The sequence below is a fragment of the Varroa destructor genome, unplaced genomic scaffold (genome assembly GCF_002443255.2).
Source record: "Varroa destructor unplaced genomic scaffold, Vdes_3.0 BEIS01000002.1, whole genome shotgun sequence".
Taxonomy (NCBI): Eukaryota; Metazoa; Arthropoda; class Arachnida; order Mesostigmata; family Varroidae; genus Varroa; species Varroa destructor.
Genome location: NW_019211455.1, coordinates 60092827 through 60106164, shown reverse-complemented (window position 1 = coordinate 60106164; position 13338 = coordinate 60092827). Strand labels below are relative to the sequence as shown.

General features: G+C 37.5%; 2 protein-coding genes across 2 annotated transcripts in view; both read left to right on the top strand.

The window, feature by feature from the left end:
- The first annotated feature begins 707 nt into the window (after nt 1-707).
- Nucleotides 708-13338, top strand: part of LOC111245403 (cell adhesion molecule Dscam1-like) — a 46063-nt gene continuing 33432 nt past the window's right edge. The window contains exons 1-5 of the mRNA XM_086978696.1: nt 708-1258; nt 2914-3045; nt 6468-7022; nt 9156-9551; nt 9780-9905. Of these exons, the coding sequence (XP_086834822.1) occupies nt 769-1258; nt 2914-3045; nt 6468-7022; nt 9156-9551; nt 9780-9905 (1699 nt within the window). The 5' untranslated portion in view covers nt 708-768. The remainder of the gene's footprint in view (nt 1259-2913; nt 3046-6467; nt 7023-9155; nt 9552-9779; nt 9906-13338) is intronic.
- LOC147758090 (neural cell adhesion molecule L1-like protein) lies at nt 9912-12617 on the top strand. Its single transcript, XM_086978571.1, has 3 exons — nt 9912-10129; nt 10232-10627; nt 11210-12617. Exons 1-3 carry the CDS (start codon nt 10060-10062, stop codon nt 11344-11346), a joined length of 603 nt encoding a protein of 200 aa, XP_086834697.1. The 5' UTR covers nt 9912-10059; the 3' UTR covers nt 11347-12617.

Genomic DNA, 13338 nt, shown 5'->3' with positions numbered 1-13338 from the left:
CGAAGTGTCCTGCCGTGATGCAGGCACGCCACTTCCAAGCTGCGCGTTCGATAGCTGACATAGGCTCGTACACGCGATATATTTAGTTGCCAGTTGGTATAGCTTTCATTCTTTCTGAAAAGCAACAAGCGTTATACAATAAGCATGCTTGTTTTGGTGTCCCAGTTTTTTAGAATGGGAAACTACGACTTCACCACAGATATGTGTAAGCAAGCCACGTTTCTGTTACATTCCTGACAGCCAGATGGGTTAACACGAACGGACTCTTTGCTTTACCAATTCAAAGAGTGATTTTCAACCTCCGTTGTTTTAGTAAAGGCTTAGAAATAAAGAAAGATTTGGGTGCGTGGTTTAAGTCCGCTGCTAGTGCCAAGCAACAGGTACATTATTAGCTCGATCTCTGGTGTAAAAATGTCTTTCTTTAAAAACCACTGATTTCCACGCATCTGCATCCCTTGCCCATAATGCTCATAAGGCAGTTAAGAAAGCTTGTACCCATTTCGGCAGCTTTGTGAGCTCAAAGAGTTCTGTATGTGAGTCCCTTAAACTAAATAAAGCTGCGTAAACCTGAACGGCAGTTGAATCACACGTAGTTGGCGTTTATAAGGTAGAATAGGCTAATACAGCAAATTTTGCGCCAGCATAAAATATTTCATAAAGGGACGATAGAGGGAGCCACATGATTTTGAATCAATCTATATGGGTCAAGTGTCGATATCGCCATCTTGACGCAGACACTGTCAGTTCTCAATGTTTGATTAAGAAACAATGGATATATTTTACGTTACCGTTGTACACGTTATTTTCTTTTTTGTCTCAAATGTGTTGTGCACCAAAGATCGTCCAAAAGTTCAACCGTTCAATTTGCCAACGAATCCTGAACTATGTGACGACGTGCATACCTTATGCACAGCAAAATCTAGCACCCATACCCAGTTGGAGTGGCTTAAGGACGGCGCCAGAATCAGTGATGCGTTCTTGCCTAATGCCACAGTTTCACACATAGGAAGTGCACTAGTTCTTAATATTCAATGTATATCGTTAGCGCACACGGGCAACTATACGTGTTTAGCGCAAAATCCGTATGGAAAAGACGCGTTTACTACGTCACTGGTAATAACATCGCCACCATTTTGGTTAGAAGATACAGGCGTTGAGAGAACACAGTTAATCAGACAATTCAACCGGGGCGATATGATAACGCTACAGTGTCCCGTAGGAGGACATCCAAAGCCGAATATAACATGGTACAGAAGAGGTTAGTTGGTGGAGTACTTGTAATACCCGTTATTATGTATTTTAAAAAGCCAACAATTACACATATGATATGTGGTAGGAAAAAGTTTAACAAATTTGAAAAAAAATTATGCCTCAACGGAATCAAAAATCGCAGCAAAACGATTTTTAGTTTTGCAGAAACGAGTCAAAACAACACAAAAATCAAGGTTATAAACGTTTATTATCAACATTTTATCAAATATTTAAAATCTATTTTTATATTTAAAATCTATACAAAAAAAATGTATTTTAAACCAAATATTAAATTTTCAGTAATACTTTCCTTTAGATATCAGCTCTGACGATACAGCCTTTATTAGGTTACGGATGAATAAGACGCTATTCGCAAAATTATGCTACTACTAATTTTCGGTGTTAGTTGACACATATCCTTCATAAGCTTGTATACAGATTTTTAAAAATATCAAGCCATATATAGAAATAAAACTTGTTTGCTTAAAATGCAGTTTAGTCAAACCGCTTCACCCGGCTGCCGTAACAACGGTAATTAAAAAATTAACATGGGAAGCTTTATAGTTTCATGTTCAAATTCACGTTTCTAATAATCGTTACAAAGTTGCCTAGTGGATGAACATGTATTCTGTTATAAAAAATATAAGACAGGTTTCTCAAAATTTAAGCTGTTATGATAATTAGGCTTTGAAAACTTTTAAAGAAGACGCAACTTTTGGCGTTTTATTTAACAGAGCATATTATTCTCACAATAATTTGCATGGTATGATTTACAACTCAGTCACAGCCTAAAAAATGACTGAGGGGAATAATCAATGTTTAATCCTTTTAATTTAGAGACGCATATCTGTATTTATTTTATTTCAATAATATCTACAAACACGTTTTTTAATTGAACATAATAATAGTAATAGATTCAACTTACACTAGTTGAATGAGCAATGCAATTCTTTGTTTGTGTCCTAATTAGGTAGTAAGTGAGCTATCAAAGCAAAACACTCATTTGTATTAATTCAACGTAATTAATCTTTAAGTTAGTTGTTTTTTGATTGCAATAGGGCTTAAAAGCAACCTTGGCTTTCGTGATGAGTAACAGACTAAAATGAATTAACATTCATTTGCGGAAGCCGATAGTCTAAAAAGGCTTTTCCTTAAACCAAGCCATTTTCAAGATGTTCTAAACTCTAGAATTAAAAAAATATCACAGACATACAAATTGAATAGGAAAGAGTTCATTATAAGGTATAATAACCCGATGAGTGGCATGACAGACAGATAAAACGAGCTTTATTTGAGAATTCGAGTCACTACAGGTTAGTGAGGATGAAGTCTTTTATTGTAAAAATTCACGCAATATTTTTTTCATTGCATGGTAAGACTGAAACCGTCAAATGCATGAATCTTGTTATTACTGTTATCCTGCAATTCAGGAAATTTATCAGAACAAAAAATTAAAATATTGTCTTGACGACCTAAAAAATGTATCAGACAGTTTCAAGTAATCGACCATAAATCACAAAAGTAAGCGTCCAGTGGTAAGCAGACGCACTGGCCTTTAACGGTCGACTTTTCTTTCAGATGGCTCAAGAATTCAATTTTACGATCCGTACAAATCCTGCAAATTGTGCAATACATTTTGTAATATAAATTGACGTTTTTCAGACAATTTGGTGGCTACTTCAGACACATTCTCTTTTAAGACTGTCGACTACGAATCGACGGACAAGGTGACCTGTAAAGCATCGAATGGCATCGGTTTTTCCTTACAGAGGACGTTCAACATTCAGACCATAAGTATGTTGATATAACTTGAACTTAGGTACGTAGGTGACAAAATCACGAGACAAGAGAAGATGTTTGAAGTTGTAATGGGTGTGGATCGTATAAAACATACAGATAGCCAAGCTTGTACACAGAAAGTGGAGAAAAGATTATGTTCACAGCACGGTAAGACGTTGGAGTAGTCTATAGGGAAGAGTACCGGCCCCAAAATTACCAAGGTCTTCCCTGGGCGTTCATCATTTTGATCACAAGCGGTTCACAGGAAAGGTTTAGATGAAAAAATGGTTAAAAAAGCGGTCTCTTAAAGATAAAAAAGATAGAAGATAAAAGATAGAAAAAAACCTTGCACTTAATAAGAAGCATGGTTTCAATCAGGAAAAATGGCTTGTTGTTATTAAAGAAATAGGGCTATATTTGATCCAGATGACGCTCCCGCGGTACGCCTATTTTTTGCTAATTGTGAATGAATGTTTTTTCAATGGTGGACCTACGTTTTACCAAACTGTAAGCCTACATTTTTCTTCCACCTTTAGTACGTTATAAAGTCGTAGTTATAATATGAAGTTTATAAATTTGCCGCTTTTTTGTTCTTTGACATTCATGGGCGGTAGGTGGCGCCACGTGTACCATTAGCATCTTAATTATACACGCTTATTGTTTACACCGCCATCTTGATTAGATTTTTGCATGACATCTGATGCCGTTACTCGGAACATGGAGCTATTTCACATGGTAATGTGGTTGACGGTTATTTGGGTGTCTACTGAAACCCGAGAACCGCCCAAGGTTCAGCCGTTTTTTTTACCAAATAACCCTGACCTATGTGATGAAATCAATGCAATGTGCACTGCTAAATCAACCAGCCATACAGAACTCGAGTGGCTTAAGGATGACGTCCGAATTGGTGGGGATTCTCTTTTGCATTTGCCAAATACGACAATCTCCAATGTAGGAACAGTTTTATTTCTATCAATCAAATGTGTTTCAATAACACATATCGGCAACTATTCCTGCTCTGCGCGAAATTCATTTGGAAAAGATAAATTCACGGCACCTCTGATCATCACAGTATCGCCATTCTGGATAGAAGAAAGTTTACCTTCAAAGTCCACGGTGCACGCAAATGAAGGTGAAACCATTGAATTGTTGTGTCCGGCCACTGGCAATCCCAAACCTAATATCACTTGGTATCGAGGAGGTTAGTAAAAATGTACTAATTATCAAGTACAGCTTAATATTTCAGTGAGTATGTTGTATATAGTGCCGGTCGAAACAGAATTGTATATAAAAGATGACTTCGTTCATGATGATTTACAATGGCTTTCGAATCAAAAAGCCTATTATATTGAGTAGCTCATAACTATTTTTTCAGTCTAACCATTTATGAACTCGTTACCATCAACTGTATTTGAATCACAGAGGCTTTTTTAATACTTGACGAACATTTCCTATGATTTATAATTTTACGCCTTTATTCTTTTGGTGCTGTAAGCATACTGAAGCTAATTATGAATTACCTCAAAAGACAAACCAACCGACTTGCATTTACTGTACTAATAAAACCATAAATAAGAAGACACCCGTGTACTAAAATGGCGCGCATTATATTTAAGAAAGCGCCTGACGAAGTAGAATAATAGGGACTTTATAAGCCAGGTGCTGTTCAATTTACCTATCATAGACAAATAATAATTTTCGTCAATTTTGTTTCAGCACAAGTTGTATCAGTAGGAGATCATCTGAAATTAACCATAGTAGACCGCTCAGCAGCAGGAGAGCTCATCTGTCGAGCTTCAAACGGAATTGCGCCTTCCATTGAAAAAACGTTCACCATCTATATCATATGTATACCTATACATTAGTCACGGAGCAGTGTTTTTATCGAAAATTCGAGTACTAATTCACCGAAGAACGACACGTTCCGTCAGGCTTTCGTGAATTTAATTTGTTTGAATCTTTTAAGGGCAGATACCTTTTTCAACATTACCGAGCGATGGCGCCTCATGGATCATTTAAAAAAAGGTTTTGGGTGTACCCTGCACTATGCAAAGGAATGACCCAATGTAAAGTAGCACTTAGTTCTAAGAAGAAGCGGTATCTTAATCTCATTGTATGAATTCATTTATCCGTTACATAATGAACACGCTGCAGCTTTGATAATTAGTTCATTAATTGCAGATTTGACTCAAGTCGTAGTTTTCTCACTAGTTTTCTGGCTAAAGTATGGCCAGGTATTAAATAGTGAGGTTACTAATGCTTATACCCCACCTGTCATTGGATTTAGATAATTTAATAATGTGCAGCTCAACTCGCAGCGTGCATATTTCCATGTTGGATTGCAGAGAAAATTAGTATTGGAAGTGGAAGGCTTATGGCGATTCATAACGAAACGCAAGTTGGGTCAAGAACAACGAGTTCCTGACTTAACATACAATGATGTAAATCTTTAAATTCAATGTTTCGGAAACTTTTTTTGAGTACTTATTTATAGGGAGTATTAAGAATTTGAGATGCTCGATTTCACGTGATGACAGACAGTGACAGCAATGTAGAGTGAGGTACAATCGAAAATTATACATGTGTAGCAAGGGAACAGGCCTATCTATGGGTACCAGCACAGAGTGCGGCAGTCTTAATTATTTGCTAACACCTGCACACCGAGACCGCAGCAACCGGTTATACTCTTCCTATTTTAAATCTTTGAAGTCTTACATGCGTTGCATAAGCCATCCAGCATTGCTTCACACAGCTGGCTTCCAGCAGGAAACGAAGTATGTTTGCGCTCGGATTAGAAACTAGACCATTACGTGTCCCTAAGTTTAATAAACAAAAATGTTACCACTGCATTACTACGGGGACAAATTCTTCTTAGCTTACGGCATCTTATCCCGATTTCTCAACTAGGACTTCTTCGAGTCACTACTCAATAAATTTTTTGCTCCAACACACCATTACTAACTAACTCATTCGAACAAACCGCAGTTTCACACATGTGAAGTATGCATTAGACTTAAAAAGCGGCCAAGAATCTGAACGAAAATCACTCCTAAGCCAATATAATGCAAAACATTGGTCTTGTAAATTTGCGCGCCTGGAGCGAACGCCAACATTACCGGCAGGTGGCGCCACAAGTATCAGCATGAGTCTCTAAGTATTTCTAAAGCGAAGCAAGGGAAACGAATAAGGCGCCATATTGTTTTGTTCGGCGCCAGTGGACAAAAGTCACTGACATATGTCCATACATGGAACAAAATGAAGTGGTTGCACATAGTTCGGTTTGCACTACAGTGTGTGTTAACCACTATTTGTGGAGGTGCGTACTATCTTAGAAAAAAATTAAATTATTACGGTTATCATTAACGGTTATTATATATTTTCAAAACCATTCAGGAGAATCCAAAAACCTGAACATGAAAGACAAATTTGATTTGCAGCTTCGAAAATTGTTCCGTTTGCATTCCCGGACAACCTTCAACTAGGATCATCGATCGACGTTGTCTGTAGTGTGCCTTCAAATGCACATAAACTCGCATGGTTTAAGGGTAACATCGAGATCAAAAATGGCTGGCGAGAAATCTCAATTCAACAGCCCACAAAACGCTTACTGACCATGTCTATTGATGCCATTACACTTGACCACGTTGGCAACTATAGTTGTCGAGCGTTATTTTTCGATGACACTGAGGACTGGTATAGTGACGAGCTAATTGTAAGAGCTGCACCGTCTTGGAGGGTGGAGCCCCCATCTAAAGTGCAAATTCAAAGCTCCAGTGGAGGCATTTTGAATTGCCAAGCCGAAGGATCACCGCGGCCACACCACTCGTGGGAGAACGACAAAGGGCAATTGGTTCATAATGGGAGTTCACTATCAATTCCAGCCCGTTCAGATCTGCAGTCTGGCGGTGGGACACACAATTTCGAAGTTACCTGCGTTGCTGATAATGGAATTGGACCTTCTATTAGGAAAACTGTTTATGTCACTATATCTGGTACGTATACATATATATAGAAAGAGAGAAAAGGTGGGAAAGCAAGTTTAAAACAGTAGTATACTTTAAGTGAGCGTTTTGAGTACGCTTTGTTTAGAACTTCTGAAATTGTTCCAACTACACTGGATGTCATGCTATAATTGCAGAGAACATTACCTGGCTAAGAAAAAATTGTTATAGAGGCACCTGTCGATTTATTTTGTGGCAGCCAGCAGAAGTTTCTCAAAGGCTGTTAACAGACTGTTGAAGTTTAGATCATTCGGCAATATTTTCTATTATTATTTTACCGTGACTAATTATAAACGGAACGAAAGGTGGTAGTAGTCGCACGGAAAAAGAGAGAGAAATTAGTTGTACGCCTGAGGAGTCCTAGTGTAAATGCAAAATTTTAAGTCAAATTATACCAGCGATACGTTTTGCTAGAAATACGTAGATAAACATCTTCTTGTGCAAGCATCTATACCTTTACTTTATGAAGGCTATGTTTACTATGCAATGAACCAGATCAATACGACTGACTAGTTCTCAATTATGCATTAACCTTCAAGACTTACCTGGCGGATACAGATGTAAATGATCTCGCTTTATTGATACATAGAAGCTATAATGTGTTAAAAAATAATGAATCGATCTATGATCGATCTTAGGCAATACAGTTCGTTGGGCTCGTCTATCATAATATTTGACACATTCAGGTGCATGTCCTACACGTAACTGTGAGGTAAATATGTCGCGATCAGCAACTCATCGCAGCTTATTTAAGGTGATATACTCCATATTGGTAGGTTCAATATATTTATGCGTATTGCGGACGGGGACATTTTACTTTTTGTCAAAAAACCTAAAGAAGTCAGATGAGGACACGCGTTGTTAACTAATATACTCCCAGGGCAGAGAATATCCATGGCAAACTTTTGCGTAATTGTATTGACAATAAATGCCGCTGAGGAATAGATTGTTGTTGTCGAAGACCGTGTATACGACAGTAATAAGTGCCACTGTGGAGAGCCAAAATTTTAAGCGTCTGACAATGGGGTCGTCTCTTATAAGGACTCTCTATAACGTGGACTATCGGCAGTAAGATGTATGCTTCTCATACGTCAGATAACTAGAGTTATCCGAGCTTGCGCAAGAATAGCGGAACTATTCAAGAGAAAGTTACACTACATTTAACGAAGGTGGATGAAGTTTTGCTATTAATAACCAAAACCATCTAGTGGGAACATGCAGGAAACCATACGTGTAGTGCTTGTAACCGTGTCGGAAGTAACAGACTTACCACAATGCTTTCAATAGCTTTTACCCCAATGTGGAAGTCCACGATAGGTGGGAAAAATGTGATTGTTCAAACAATCGATTTTCTTGCTTGAATGCCATGTTGCTGGATTTTACTACCGAACATCACCTGCATCGCAATAAAAGTCCGTGAGATAAGAAAGGTGGATAAAGTCGAAGTATAGAATTATTTATAAATCTGTTGCTCTAATTTTTTTATACCTCTGTAAATTTGAAATGGATTATACGAATTTTTCAGTTTTCTACACCCAGTTACCCAAGATCAATCATAACTATTTAAAAAAACATGAGATGCGCGCTATTTTTTAATGCATAGGCTCGAGTAAAATGCTTCATCTAGTAAACGGTTTGACCATATACTAGATATGTGAAGACAAAATGAGCATGAAGGAAATTAACCGTCTATTATGGTATCTGTATTTCATAACCTAATTGCGACTGCTTACTAGTTAGAATCGTGTAGACATTTAATCATGCAACCTGACTTCAAACGGATTCAAAATCCGCCGCCGTTTCACGAGTTTTATTGAATCGCCGATGGATGCCGCCACATGTACCGATTTAACAAGAGTTAGAGTTCGTGTTTTGGCAATAGCGTGTAGCGCAGCGCCATATTTGCTCACCGTACAAGGAGACCGACATGGGTGGCAGATCATGGATTTACTTGAGTTACGTTTTGCTACTTTACCTGACCTTCCAACATGTGCTAGCAGGTATGAACTAGTTGAAGCGACATATTATTATTGTATGTAGCGATCTATTTTTTTACATATGATGTATCTTGTGAGGACATTTGAGACAAAACCGTATGTGTTGATCTGACTTGATAATTTCCAGGATTACCAAGCATTCCGACTTTTGCAATTCCTGAGAAGAATTCCCTTGGATCCGAGATAAAAATTACATGTTTCTCAGCTGGAGCTACAAGTTTATCATTATTCAAGAACGGTGTCGCCCTTCAAAAAGGGCAAAGAGGCACTGAAATCACACGCATGGGCGGTTTGCTTATTTTATCCATTGAGAAATTACATGTAGAGCATGCAGGAAACTATACCTGTGTTGCCTATAATCAGGAAGGTTCTAAAAGTTCTAGCGCGTTTTTGGCTGTAATTGCCCCGCCAACGTGGATAACCGTTCCTCAAACCCAGGTTTTGACAAAACAGGCTTCGGCAAGTTTGGAGTGTCAGGCTGATGGATTTCCACAGCCAAATATATCTTGGACGAAAAACGGAGGTTTGTTCCTGCAAAAATCATATTTTTTATGTGTCATATTTTTATTTCTCTTTTCTTGCTGTGATGATTAATCTTTTGTAAACGCCGTGGCCATAAATAAACCATAGTTTTAGCATATTTTAGGATCCGAAGCAGTTCAGTTATTTATAAAACTTTTATTGAATTGCAATATTACTACTAAATGTCTGTTTAAGGGCTCAATATGTGTATTTATGGCTTACCTTCCAGATATTATTGGGAATGTGGGAATACTGCGATTTGATGAAGTAGATGCTAGCGATGCAGGTGCTTATGTCTGCATAGCCCGGAATGACTACGGTGTAATTCAGCATAGTATTGACGTATCTGTTTTCTGTGAGTACCGGTTAAAATTTCCCGCCATTTGGAGTAACTTCCTTAATGGCCGATGGATGGCGCCACCTATTCCAAACCATCGAAACATCGTAGCAGTATTCAGAGTACGAAACAACCGCCATAGTCGTTTCCAAGTGACTTCAGTGCTATAAAAATGACATCTGTAAGTTGGCACACGTTTTGTATGCTTTCCCTAATCATGGGACCCAAAATGTGTTTAGCAGGTATGTAGCACGAGAATATCCAACGCTAGCATCAAATAACATACCGAAAATTTGCTATTAATTCATTTCGATTTTTGGCACTAAGGAATGCTTTGTATACAGAGCTGCCGAAAATTACTCCATTCAGCTTCATCGAAAATACAGCAGGAAAAATGGTCAAGGTGACGTGTTTCTCTACGGAGAAAAGCGTTCTTTCATGGGAAAAAGATGGTACAGTTCTCTACAATGGTCAACAAAATATTTCTATCAAGGAGTTTGATGAAATGTTGATCCTCTCGATCAGTAGCTTACGTCCGGAGCATTCGGGCAATTATACATGCAGTGCGCGGAATCGTTATGGCTCCAGTCACTTTAGTGCTTTCCTGGCAGTCACTGCTCCACCACACTGGAAAACTACACCTCAAAGTGAAGTTACTTTGATTATGGGAAGTTCTCAAAAACTTGTGTGCGATGTCGAAGGTTATCCGGACCCCAACGTTACCTGGACGCTTTTCGGTGGTATGTTATTGCATTTGGTTATGTTACCAATCCAGAGACTACAAGCAACTCAGCAGTCTATTGTTTTACCTATACAAGTCCTTCACAAAATCACTTAGTAAAAGTTGCTAGAAGTGTTTCCTAAGACGAGGGTGCTTTATTTCACGCATGTTTTCGTTTAATACGTGGCCGGTCCTGAATCGAGAATATTAATAGTGTTGTCAATCGTAGACCTGGTTGCAAGCGATTGCACATAATAATGACAGTTACTATTATTTATCAATTTAATTTGCAAATTTTAAAGTAAAAGATCACATCTGTTTACACGTACCCAACAAGATTATTCCAACCAAAAATGGTGCCCGACCAAAAACCTTCTGGTTATAAGTCTCGAGCGTTATCGCCTGCTCCACCATTTCAAATGTTTTTTCAAAAATGTTTCTTTAGATCTGGGAAGTTATTGTGAAATGATTTCAATTATACTACGCGTATTTTGAATAATATTTCGTATACTAATGTACAGAGCAATCTCGAAAGTTGGTGAAGTCTTTCCGAAATAAATTTATCTCTTTTTGTTATAAGAATTATTATCTTGTTTTACAGAAACCATCTGGAAAGGATCTACACTATATTTTTCATCTACAAATGCCAAATCGGGGGTTTATTCTTGTATAGCCGAAAACCAGCATGGACGGATCCAGTCTGATATTAAAGTCTCACTGCATAGTGAGTTGGCCTAACGAGACAGCAAAAAAAGCTATTCAATAAGTCGATCACCAATGCATTTACCTCTTGCTTGTGCAAATCTGCCTTGAATTGAACGGCTTCATTAGAGGTTATAAATGGCACTACATGTACCACACTTCGGCGTTCTGGTACCCGGAAGTTTCACATAGCATAATTAATGCTAATCGAGATGACACTAATGGATAAATACTGAACATCTTGAATACTACAGGCATAAAGCAGAAAACCAAGTTTTATCTATGAAGTAAGAGAACAGATTAAACCTGGTTTAAAAAATAAATCTTCAAGGCATATAGGTTATATCAAGACTATTCAAACATAATGCATGGCTCTCCGAACGTAGTCCCCTAATAATATATCAAACAAAATATATGCTGACAAATTGCGTTTGCACACTGATCCTAAAGTATATCATCACATAGACGTTCAGCCTCCTTCAGTTTCTAAAAAGAAGTACATCAAACTCATCTTCTGCCATTTAGTTAAAAAATTGCAATTTAGAGATTTTAAAATAGAAAAGACGGATCATTGTATACGAGTTCCATGATAAATGAACGGCTTTTTGCACGTGTTTTACCAAAGATCAAGAAATTTTCCAAATTCTGAATAAGTAGACATCAAAAAGGTAGTCGTTATTACAAAAAAGGTTTAAAGCATACTTTTGAGTTATTTTAGGGTGGCCTATAGTATTTTTATTTTAAATGATCTTTGAGTACAGCTTGCAGTTTAACGTAGGGCAATTGTTGAAGTATCCAGCAATTATAATGTACATGCAGTCAATGCTGATATCCAAGTACATCCTGGCTTTCAAAAGTACTACTTAAAGTGTACTTACGGTTCTCACAATAATATTTATACGAACTGCCCAACAGAGGTGAAAATATGTTCAACTTATTTCCTGCTAGGCGCAACCGTTATAGTTGTTACAAGCAACATAGCGAGAAAATACGTGATATTCATGAACATAACTCGATCAAACGTGGAACAACATTCCTATACGAAAATGCTACCTTGTACTCTTGCAGTTTACCTGCTGCATTTTTCGGCTCCCAGATGGCCACATGTCAAAGAATTGACAAGGACTTTAACAAAAGAATAACACACATGCCAACAAATCAAAGACAAACAAAGAGCTCTGCAATTTTTATTACCGTCATTTACGAGGCTATGAAATTTTCTGACGCTAAGCCTGTAGAAGAAAATCTGTTTAATCACTGTTTTTACCGGTGAATAAGTGTTAATATATGTAACGCTTTTGCTTGAATTCGTGTTTTTAATTCGGCTTCAGTTATAGGCTTCTTACAAGTAGCAAACCTACTTTTATATTTCAGTATAGTAAATTGGAAGAATTGTTTACCTACGCTAGTAATAACCCAACATTAAGCGTAGCGTATAATTTAGTGTCCCTAGTGGTAACGCTGATCACCATATACGAGAAAAGCGTTGATTATATAGTTGAAACCGTCTGGAAAATAACAGTACTACTGTATTAAAGTTTTAACTAGAATTAAACTTAACGACGGACAATAAAATGGCATTATGAAAAGGCTCAATGTTTAACCCACGGGCATCTTCTTGCTAAAAATTTATGCAATATACATGCTTGGAATATGGGTCTCATATTTATTAACTTTATGACTTGCAACATTTAATAATTGATACTCATCAAGTTTCTCGGTAGATACAATCGGATGGTTCGAACGCGTAAAATCAGCCGAACTTCATACGTTCACTAGTGTCCAAGAATAACTGTTTTCAACGAAAGTCGCGTATAATTAGCATTTCCATATCGTAATAATTAATTATGATAGCTAATGTTTTCAACAAAGCTACAACTATAAATATATCAGCACTTGTTCAAATGTAATTTGTATTACATTATTTGTATTAATTACTATTATTTGTAGGCTGTGAATCATATTTCTTTGTGCTTCAGATGGAAGTTATCGCCAAAAACGGCTAGGATTTCGGTCGGCGGATGGCGC

What these genes read in the sequence shown, in the direction of transcription:
- LOC147758090 (XM_086978571.1), top strand. Translation starts at nt 10,060, where the DNA reads ATGACATCTGTAAGTTGGCACACGTTTTGTATGCTTTCCCTAATCATG. An exon ending in ACCCAAAATGTGTTTAGCAG is followed by an intron (nt 10,130 to 10,231) that starts GTATGTAGCACG and finishes CTTTGTATACAG; the next exon opens with AGCTGCCGAAAATTACTCCA. An exon ending in TACCTGGACGCTTTTCGGTG is followed by an intron (nt 10,628 to 11,209) that starts GTATGTTATTGC and finishes CTTGTTTTACAG; the next exon opens with AAACCATCTGGAAAGGATCT.